The 11,501-nt window shown below is 47.0% G+C and overlaps 1 protein-coding gene across 1 annotated transcript in view; it reads left to right on the forward strand.

Moving 5' to 3' along the window:
- Window positions 1–3,571: 3,571 nt before the first annotated feature.
- LOC100959837 (keratin, type I cuticular Ha8) overlaps window positions 3,572–11,501 on the forward strand; it is an 11,835-nt gene continuing 3,905 nt past the window's right edge. Inside the window, exons 1-2 of the mRNA XM_012802892.1 lie at window positions 3,572–3,622; window positions 3,718–3,841. Coding sequence (XP_012658346.1) covers window positions 3,572–3,622; window positions 3,718–3,841 — 175 coding nt within the window. The remainder of the gene's footprint in view (window positions 3,623–3,717; window positions 3,842–11,501) is intronic.

Raw genomic sequence — 11,501 nt, forward strand, 5'->3', positions numbered from 1 at the left:
GAAAAATTCAGTTCCTTAGTCACACTAGCTACTAAGTAAGTAGTGTTACCAAACAGGACTACACAGATATAGCATAGTTCTGTCCTGGAAAGTGAGAACCACAAGGAGCCATCCAGATGATCTGGCCCAGCCTCCCTTATTTTATAGATGAGGAGTTTGAGACCCAGGAAAAATGTGTTCACAGACACACAGTCAACAGGTGGGAATTGAAGCCGAGTGTTTTGATGCCAAGCCCAGCCCAGCAGGTCTTCTAAGCTCTCCACCCACCAAAGGTTTATTACTATTTAAGCTAGAAAGTATGTCCCATTTCCCTCTTCTTTCATTTCCCTTAGGAGACATATCCTTTGTGTTTCTGAGAGGCTAAACCTCTTTCCTGGACATATAGTCCCCTTTTAAAAAAATAGGGGACTCCTGAACTTGGAGTGTCCTTATCCTCTGAGCATTCAGCTCAGTGAGGGACATCACAGGGGTTGCAGGGCAGCCTCAGGGCCCTGGACCTTTGGGAAAACTTTCACTGGCTCCTTTTCCCCAGAACATCCTGTCCAATCCAAACTAATCTTTATTTTCATACCTGTGTGCCACTCCAACTTGCCAAGACCTGTCTGACACTCAAATGCCTGTTAAAGTTTTTTTATATGAAACCAAGCACCACAGCACAGGGCCAGGAATGCCATCCCTTCACTGGAAATGACAGCCATTGACTTCCATGACTGGACGGTACTTCTAAGATAGAGGTATTGCCAGCTGCCCTGCTTTCTAGCCCACCTCTTTTATTTGATGGACAAAGAGACCATGGGCATAGACTTTGGGAAATACTTGTGCCCCGTGAGCACTAAGACATCCTGGGGACTGGGCCCAGGGTACCACACATGGAGATTCTCAGAGGAGCTCTCTCTTCATATCAAAGCATTTGGATTTAATTAACTCTGTTTTATAGGGAGACGTAGGCAGGGCCACAGGAAAGTAAGATGTAATGTTTCGGAGAAACTCCCACAGGTACATGGGATCTTCCCTAAGTGAGATTGGAAAAGAAAGGATGTGAATGGTCTGGGTCCCACCCCTCTCTGCCCTAGAGCAAAGCCCCTTTTCTAGGGGTGGGAGGGTGGGGGCCCCCCGGGGGCAGAACTGCCCACTCAGGGATGCTTAGCCAGTGGGCACACAGTTCCTGAGAGACCCAGGAGTCTGTACAGCATCTGGGAGACAGGGAGGCTTACACACTCTTCCTTACACTGAATGAATCTTTTTCTCCTCACTATATTAGAAAAACTTTTACAATACATATAATCAGAAAAAATATTCCTCTTCTAGGCTATGCCTGGGAAAATCATTAATAACAAAATAATTCTCTTTCTATGTTTTGCCGGTTTTTAACACTTGAGTGCAAGGATCTCAATTTGCCTAAATAGAAAGTTCCCTAGATCATTTGAGGTCTCTATCCTTTTGAGTTACCGCTCAAGATGAATTTATCTGTAAATGGCAGTCTCCCTGGACTACTGTATGTAAACAAACTCACAAATGCACATCTTGGTATAATGGAAAAGATCAGTGGTTTTGGCTTCGGAAAGCTTGGGCTAGTGGTTTTGGCTTTGGGAAGCCTGGGCTCAAGTCCCAATTCTGTTACTGACATGCTGTGTGATTCCAGATTTCTTAATCTCTGTGTACCTTGGGCTCCTCTTCTTCAGAAATGAGGATAACAATTCTGTCTCTTTCACAGAGTTGTTGGGATAGAACACACATGAAAATGCCCATCATAATGCCCAGGCTATTACAAGTGCTTGAGGAATGTACCCCCTTAATATTTCGAAACAAAAAAGTAAGGTGAGATCTGGAGCTCTGGCATCAATGATGGGGAAAGAGGGCTGAGCACTGCTGGTGGGAGGATTGGAGGGGCTCCCTGGGGGATGAAATTCTGTTAACATTCATGGTGACAAATTGGAGATGTCAGAAACAAACTTTGGTGCCAGAGGCCCAACCACTTGGTTCCATATCCAGTTCCATTCAACCAGTATCATTGGTACTGACCGCGATGAGAGGACTTTGGTCAGGATGTGGATTTATTTTTTCACAACTCAGATTCTGCTTTATTTAAAGACATTCACTCACCAGTTATTGGGCTTCAGCTATGGGTGATTGCTCTCCTGGGTGCCATGGGGCAGACACTGCCCACAGAATGAAGCCTCGCCTCTTAGCCTGGCCGTCAAGCGGCCATGTTCTGAGCCTCAGTTCTCTTTGTAGTTCTCCCTAATCGTCTCCAAATGTCACGTGCTTCTGCCAAATGGCTTTGTCACCCCCAAACACTCGTTCACATGTGTAATGCTCTCCTTCTCAGCTTCGCATATCCAAATTCTGCCTGGGCTTCAAAATCCAGGTGAGATCCCCACCCTTCAGAAGCCTTTCTAGAGGCTGACACCACTGGGGTGGGTCTCAGCTTCCTTTGACCAACCCACAGCCCCATATTTGAACATCTCTCATGGACTCCTCATCTTTCTATTCTGTTCTGAAGTTCCTATTCTGTACTAGATGGTGGGAGGGATGAAATACCTAGCTTTGTTTAAGAAAAAAAATATTATCCGCATTTATTTAGTATTTTCCATTAAATGCTGATACTCGGCTAGGGTGCCTTAGTCTGTGTGTGTGCTTGTCTGCCTTGTTTTGGCCGGTGCTCCAGTGAGTGGGCCTGGCTGACGGGTGGAGACCAATAGCCTGCACAGGCCCCGGGGTGCTGTGAATCTGTGCCAGGGGGAGCTGAAGGATCAGTAGTAGGAGTCCCTAAGGGAGGAGGTGGTGTGTTTGAAAAAGAACCCCGAGCAGGTGGAAGCAGCCAAGAAATGGCCAAGGTCAACTGAAGGAGGTTGACCGGGAAGAGCTGCAGATCTTTTCCTTGGGTTTGCACACTTGGGTGCTGTTCCCTGCCGGTGGAGTCTTCTCTCCTTCAGCTGACCTTGACCCTGCTCTGAATTCAAGACCCACGGCCCAGAATTTTGGAAAGGCAGTGCTGGCAAAGGTCAGACAGGGGTCTCTAGTTCAGCACTCCCATTTTAGAGAAGAAGAAACGGAGGCCTAGAGAGAGGAAACTGCAAAAGAAACAGAAAAGAAGATGTGGAGAAAGTATTTTAGAGGCTTTTCTGTTGCTCTCTATGGGAAATGATTCAGATGGTAGATTCAAGGATTCAGAGAAGGATTAGACGTGGAGGGTCAGAGAAGGGAAGTGACTGCCCCAAGCCACCTTGCTATTTGGCAGAGCCAGGATTAGAATTCATGCCTCTTTGATGTGCTTTTCTTTCTTTTATGCCGCTATATCTCATTTTAAAAAATAGATAATGATGGAAAAAGAACAAAGATAACTCTGTATGGGTGTCACTCTTTCTGATAAAGTAAAAACAGGAACAATTAGGAGACCATTTCAGACACGCAAAGAGATGCAGGCAAGAGGGCTGTGCAGTGACCCTGTGGCTCCCCTTGGGGTGGCCATGCTGGTGTTTCACAGAGGAAGGAAACGAGGTGAGCCAGATGAATTATAGGAAGCCCACTGGGGAACAAGCTCCAGATTGAGCTGGACACTGAGCCCACCATGGGCCTGATCAGGGTCCTGGGGGAGATGAGGTGCCAGTACGAGGCCATGGTAGAGACCAACTGGCAGGATGTGTAGCAGGAGTTCCAGGTCTAGGTGAGGGTGGGCTGCCCAGCAGGGAGGTGCCCTGTGTGCTTGTGCTGCAGTCTGACGGCATCAGCCTGCAGGCCATGTCCTGCTCTGAGGAGCTGCAGTGCTGCCAGTCAGAGATCCCAGAGCTGGGACTCTGTGAACGCCCTGGAGGGGGAGCTCCAGGTCCAGCCCACACCAGTGAGTCCTTCTGCTTGCGTGGGAGACTCAGCTGGCCTCCGTTTCCCACCACATGCAGCTCAGAGAACTTAACTAATTCGCCTCTAGTTGGAGAGCGAGTAAGAAGACAGGGACAGACACCGAGGCTGGGCCTGTGGATGGACTGTCCCCTGTGTGTCTGTGCTGCGGGGATGCAATGCCATCCATGTGCCACTCCCTGAGGCCACATGCAAGGCTGCCTGCTTGCCCTTCACCCCTGAGCCCCTGGTAGCAGCCCCTCTCTGAGCCAATCCTATGCAGACATCAGGGGCAGCAGCAGATTCTGCACACAGGGTTGGTGGGGACCCTCCTGTCACTGCAGATGAGGGGGAGGAGAACTTGCACTCACCCTCACCAGGTGGGCCGGGCGCCCTGCACCTCTGCAGCTTCTCAGGACTTGTCCACACTTTGACTGTCAAGGAGTTGCTCCGTGGGGGCCTCTGTCCTTCTTTAGTGCTTGGGAAATTGCATCCTTCTTCTGGTTCCCAGCCAAAAAAAATTAAATGAAGTTGCATAGTGAGTGTGAGTCTACTATTGTGGGGTTATTTCACTGACTTATAGTATCTGCTCTAGTGTTTTTCTTTTTTTGAGACAGAGTCTCACTATGTTGCCCTCGATAGGGTGCCGCGGCATCACAGCTCACAGCAACCTCAAACTCTTGGGCCTCAGCCTCCCTAGTAGCTGGGACTACAGGTGCCCGCCACAATGCCTGGCTATTTTCTTGTTTCAGTTGTCGTTGTTGTCTAGCTGGCCTGGGCCAGGCTCAAACCCGCCCTAGGTGCATGTGGCTGGCACCGTAACCACTGTGTTACCGTCACCGAGCCTAGTGTTTTTCTTTTTTAAAATAAATTTGATTGTGTATATTTAAGGTATACAACATGATGTTATGAGATAGTAGAATGGTTATTGTGGTTAGACGAGTGAACATATTCATCTTCCCACATGGTCTCCCATTTTTCCCACTGTGACAAGAGCAGCTATAATTTACTTATTTAGCAAAAATCCCTCCTACCTTACACTTGTATTAACTAGAGTCCTTGTGTTCTTCCTTAGATCTTTAGACTTGTACATCCTACATCGCTGCTTTCTATCCTTTGACTACTCCAGTGAGTTTTAAACCAGGGCTGGACTTCCTCGCTGTCTAGAAAGTCATCTCAGTGGGTTTGACCAGTATGGCAGAGAGTGAGGACAAGCGTGCACGAGAGAGCGCACAGCTGCTGAAGGAAGTGAAACAATAGCAAGAAGAAGCCTCTGTAGGTAAAACTGGGGTCTCAGAGCACATGTTTGTCTCAGGTTGCAGGGTACAATGTTATTCTAATTGGGTTGTGCTCACAAGAGTTCAAGCACAGTTCCGATGGGGATGTGGGGTGCAGAGAGCATGCTGATTTGTTTTGGGCCACACAGTTCGTACGGGGTAATGCTAGGGGCAGAGGCTGTACAGGAACACCCCCACTTTAATGAAATAAAGCCCTTATCCCACCTTGGTAGCCTAGAAGGACACTTTCCTGGGGAGGGAGATTGGGACAAATAACTCAGTCCTGCCTGCCTGGGTCACCTGCCCTTGCCGTGTGTCACCAAGTTCCATGGCCAGAACTGGGGAGTATGTTCTTGCTAATCCCAGTAGAGGGTGGATGAAGGATCCTAGATTCCTGTCGCTGGGTGGAGGGTGGGTGCTTCAGAGGAGACTCAACTTCATGCTGAGAACTGACAAAGGGGTTCTATGGATCAGGAGTGTAGACGATCTGGCTCACAGCCCACTTGTGGGACACTGTCCTAATCTCATGGCTCCAGGAGGAAAGTGATCTTGTCTGGGAACCTCTCTCTGTAGCTCCCATTTCCCTCTGCAGACCTGACATGATCTCCAGCCCCGGTGCTCCCAGAAGTCCTGACCCAGACGCTAAGCTCCCGGGAGTCTAGACCAAGGAAGAGTTCACCCTTGATGTGAATGCAGAATACCCATCCTCTGCAGCTGACCAATGTGTCAGATGGGGTGTGAGTCCACCCTCACAGACCCCAACCACACATCGGCACTCCAGCCCAGGCACCCACATGACAGGACAGCAGCGAGGGGGTCGTTCCTCACAGAGCCCCGGCATCTGGGCTCCCATCCGGACAGGCGTGGGGAAGACCACATAAGTAGATGCTTTGCTCTGCTGCCCTGTAGCACATGAATATTTGTCAAAGTGAGATAAATAAACACCACACAAAGATGACTGAGTTATGAGAAAACTTGGCTTTCAGAATGTTTTGGATTTTGGAATTTATTAAAAGTAACTTTATTAGCAACCGATGACCACTGTCTGGAATATGAATCCTTCCAAGTAATTCCCCGAACAGATTTTACATCCCTGATTTCCAAAAAGAGAAAATAGCTCTGTGGCTTGAAAGGACATAGGAAAGCTGGAATCTGCACTCTTTTCTGTCTGCTTCCAAAGTGCGGCTTTCTTTTTTCAGTCATACCACCGTTCCCATTCTCTTTTCTTGTTCTCCTAAGCCACTGCTTCTCAACCTCAGTTGCACACTGGAACCTACTGGAGAGCTTTAAAAGATACTGATGCCTGGGTCCCACCTGCAGGGATTCTGATGTGGTTGGTCTGGGTATGGTTTGGGCATCGGAATTTCTAAAAGTTCCTGGGGGATTCTAACGTGCAGCAGGGGCAGAAGCTGCTCCAGGAGGTTTTCAAGGTGAGCGGGGCACGTTCACTCCAGATGTTTCTACTCACTGGGATGGAGATTGTTCCCTTTTATCACAGCGGTGGTTATCAAGTTTGAGAGTTCCTCAGACACTTAGAGCGCTTGTTAAATTGCAGATTCCCAGGTCTCAACCCCAAAGTTTCTGAACTCAGTAGGTCCAGGATAGGATCTGAGAACATGCATTTCTAACAAGTTCCCAGGGGATGCTGCTGCTGCTGCTGGCTAAAGAACTTAACTCTGAGAACCATTTCCCTAGAGGCTGGCAAAGCTAGTCTAGAAAAAAGCCCGGCACTGATTTTGTTTCAGCACAGTGTAGAACCAAACAAACAATTTTCTTTGTCAAAGGGCATCTTATTTATGCTGGGTCACCCCGGCCTAATGCCTGCTAAAGGCCTCACCTGTGTTTGTACCTTTCCTGGGTCACCATCAGTATCTGAGAAAGGTCAAGGGCAACTCTTGAGGGGAGCATGCAGCTTTGGCACAGAAGGTTATTTCCCCAGCGATGCACAAACAAACCAGCTGGATCTGCTCTTTCCAGAGGTGCCTGTGTTTTCTCAGACCCCCAAGATCCAGCTGGGACCTTGGAGCTCTAAGGGGAATGGGAGAAGCTCAGTGACTGGTGAGATGATGAAGCAGTTGTCCTCAGAGAACTATTTTACCAGCATGCTTCTGATCATGTATTCATTTTCCCACATTGTTTAAGAATCTGTGATTTTACAAGGTAGTTGGTTTGGCATACAAGTACCTTAGCCTGGTCATCCTGTGTTTCCCATTACCTTCTTACTTAATGAAACACAGACTGGTGGAGGACCTCCTGTGCTCCCAGGCTCTGGGCTGGGCTCTGGGGACTGGGAGATGGATGAGGAAAAAGCAAGAAGACAAACTCCCTGATCAGTGGTGGGTGGGACACAGCCACAGTTTCCCAGGGTAGGAGGCACAGCCAGTGTGGCAGAGACATTGCCCAGGAAGCCAGAAGACTCCAGCCCCCAAGGGGTTTCAGACGCAGGATCTTTCATAATCACAGGTTTGCAATGAGCAAAATAAAGCAGAATTTTCAATATTTGCATATTTCCCACCATGAGGATCTTTGAAGTATGTCCAAGATCTATTTTTACTATGGCTGAAACAATTTTAGGTTTTCTTTATTTCTGAGAGCCCTGATTATCCAGGATCTTTCAACTGTCTCAATGCATCTTCTGGAGTTTCTTCGGCTGACCATCTCCCACTGGGGCAGGATGAGCCTTGCAAACCTAATATCCCAGTGGCTGGGATGCAGAGAAGCCCGGAGCAGCAGATGATGCCATCAGAGGGGAGTCTGAGGCTCATAGATGCCACCACATGGGCCTAGTCCCTGTGCCTCTGTGCAGAGCTGGAAGCTCGGGATTGCACTAATTTATGCCCCCCCTGTTCCCCCCCTCCCCCCGCCGGTCAACCGGATACAGTGGGACCTGTTTTCCTACACGTGCGCCAACACCATGTACTATTATCCAACTTAAAACAATCTGACAAAGAGAAAACAGTATCTTGTTATTTTTAAGTTTGTATTTCTTATTCATAAATGAGCATACACTAATATATAGGTAAAATCCTATTTAATTTGAATAAAAAGAGTGCCTTTTCCATTCACAAAAGGCTCAAGAATAGGATGCCTTGAATAACAAATTGATATGCTAAGTCTCTTCTCTCAGGAGTCTTCCTGGCTTCCTTGACCTATGATTATTTGGGGGGCACCCTTTCTTAATACCTAGGAGACGTGGCATTGCTGGGCTGTACACGTCGCAGTGGTCTTAAATCTTTGCATGCACTGCAGTGTGAGATGGGTGATATTCCCATGCAGGTGCAATTCCCTGGATGCCCCCGATACCTTCCTGGAGTGGGGGCTGTGATGTAGACAAGGTAGGCTCTGGGTTAGGCCCCATCTCCAGATGCCCCTCTACAACTCCATACCTGTTTCTCCCTCTGGGTGAGATATACCCATAGGCCCCATCGCTATGTTTGAAAGTAGCATCCCCAGACAGCAGCTCCTCACCTCCATCCGCAGTAGATGAAGTTATGCTTCTGGAGACTAGTGTGTCTAAAGTCAGAATCCGTGCAGGCAACTTTGTGCTCACAGGGGAACGAAGGGGGAGGGCTGCAGGTTCCTACCTCTAGTGCTCTGTCTTCACCACTGCTTGTTAAAGCACCTGGCTTATATTGGGCTGTCATGGGCCACAGGGACTCTTTTTTAAAGGGTTGGCAAGGAAGACCGTCTGAGGATTCCCATGCTACATTTGCCTCCTTTGAGAAAAATACAAATTGGTGAAACCAAGTGACTTTACAAAGGGATGCGCCACACCCGTGTCATTATGCAAAGCAGCACACTCAGTAGAAGCCCCAGCCAGGACCACAAGATCAAACTTCAGCCGAGAGGAGCGTCACCCAGATATACAAAGCTTCAGCAGTGATGTTACAAAGTAATGAGCATCATATGTTGTGATTAGACGAAATCGTGGCTTTTAGCCCCTGGAATGAATCTGGCAGAGGATAAAGTCAAATGATGGAATCTACTTAGCAAATCAAAGGAGATGACTTTAAGAGTCCAGTTCTCTGGTTTATAGAGGAGCTTGCTGCTATGTGGAGGTGGAGGAGAGTAACAAAGGGGTGTTTGAAGATGTAACATATGCAGATTGCACCCAGTGGCCTCGGAAGGGCAGGAGGGCCAGCTTGGCGATATCTCCTAATGATGGGGTCTGTAAAGGGCTACTCATCGGTGAGCTCTGAGTAACCCTGGGGTCAGAGTTGGCCACCAGTTACACTCCTGGGGAACCCGATCTGGACTGAATTTTCAAATTCTGGGGTTTTTTTTTTTTGATAAAATTCCAATAGCCTATGTTTCTTTCTTTCTTTCTTTCTTTTTTTTCTTTTTTGCTGTTTTCATATACATTTTGAAATACTCTCATCAAACTGGTTAACATAGCCTTCACGTCATTTTCTTAGTTATTGAGTTAAGACATACACACTCTGCTTTTAGAAAGATTCACTTGTACCTTTGTAGGATAAACCATAGAGGTGACCCCACCAATCACCCTCCCTCCCCCCATCCACTCCCCTCACCTCCTCTCTCCCACCCTTCTTCCCATATTCTAAGGCTATAATTAGGTTAGACCATTCCTATGAAAACTATGAATTAGTTTCAAAATAGGGCTATGTACGTTGGATACTTTTTCTTCCATTCCTGAAATACTTTGCTAAGAAGAACATTTTCTAATTCCATCCATGTGAACATGAAGGAGGTAAAGTCTCCATCTTTCTTTAGGGCTGCATAATATTCCATGGTGTACATATACCACAATTTATTGATCCATTTGTGAGTTGATGGGCACTTGGGCTTCTTCCATGACCTAGCAATTATGAATTGGGCTGCAAGAAACATTCTGATACAAATATCTTTGTTATAACGTGATTTTTGGTCTTCTGGATATATACCTTATAAAGGAATTGCAGGATCAATAGTCTAATAGGCAGGTCTATTAGCCTATGTTTCACATATATCTATCTGGTCCCCATAGAGGTGCATGCTCAGCCTTTGTTCAGCGCTAGAAATGATCATTTTCTCAAACACCTAGTTATAACCACACTGGGGGGTCTTGTTCCACATTAGGTCTTGGGCCTAGGGCCCAACTTACAAACTGCCATATGTTTTGAGAGAATGCCTTTGGGATCTCAGAAGTCAGCTGTCTTAGATCCCTGGTACCCAGACTATCTGAATGTGGAGTGACTATCACAGCCATTTTAGAGCCAGGGCTTTCCTCTGGACATTTTCCTGCTTAGACCTTGGAGAAACCCTGTTCATTGTGTAAGTATCTCAACATCTGTATTTTCTGAAACATGAAGGGAATAATATACACAGCCAAATTTTTGTTTTATACCATAATTTCAACTTCTTGACCAGGTTCAAAGCGTTTTAGTTCTTAGTTTCAGCAGTGACATAGTTATTCTCCTTGCGGGCAGGGCACATGTGGTGGGCAGCCCCCGCAGTCAAAAGGAGCTGATGTTGAGAACAGGCTTGACACCTTATAATGAGGGTGATCTTAGAAAAATATCTTCACACCTCTGGTCCTCAATGGCTGACATGGATGCTCAGTAACTGACTTTGGACTCAAGGAAGCAAGGCATGAAGACAGAGACTCTGATCCCTCATGTCCTTTGACCTTTGTGGATAAGCTCTTATTTGGGGTTATTGTTCACTTTTTTTGTTGTTGTGTCTGGCTTGTTGGGCTCATCCTCCTTGGCCCAGAGAAGACATGGTTTTCAGAGTTATCCACCTACTGATGATCTTTTCAGACATCTTCTTTGAAACATCACATCTACCCAAGGTATGGTTGTTTCCTGATGGCAGGGGCTGTTTCCTCTTAGCCAGCTATACCTCAAGCATGTGGCACAGTGCCTGGCACAGAGGACTTGTTCTTTTGGTGGATTTATCTAAGTCTTACAGATCCTCAAAGTGAGTCTGAAAGGCAGATGACTGGAGACAGAAGCAATGTAGACCTTATTGATAACCAAACACTACAACATCCACCAGTAACAAGAATCAGTTTCTTCCTTATATAGGGAAGGCTGGTGGAGTCTTTACCAGGTAAGCACCACTGTCGTCTCAGGGGAAAGTCTCCTGTGAACCATGGACTAGCAGGAAAGCTCATGCCTCCAGTGTGGGCACATCCATAATAAGGCCAACACCTAGTCAAGGTACATACATCTGATGGTTAAAAGAACTTTTCTTCTTTGAAAAATAATAAAAATCTTCTGTCTTCCCACCAACAGCTAACCTGATATCAAAGGGCCAGGAGGCACCTCAGATTCCTCACCATTCCTTTAATGAGCTGAGCAACTTTTAATAAAGCCGATAGCTGAGTAACAAACAGGCTGACGGCACAGCAACAGGCAGGTGATCAAGGAGTGAGGTCAAGGC

This window comes from Otolemur garnettii, unplaced genomic scaffold, assembly GCF_000181295.1.
Source record: "Otolemur garnettii isolate 467f Iridium unplaced genomic scaffold, OtoGar3 scaffold00018, whole genome shotgun sequence".
Lineage (NCBI taxonomy): Eukaryota > Metazoa > Chordata > Mammalia > Primates > Galagidae > Otolemur > Otolemur garnettii.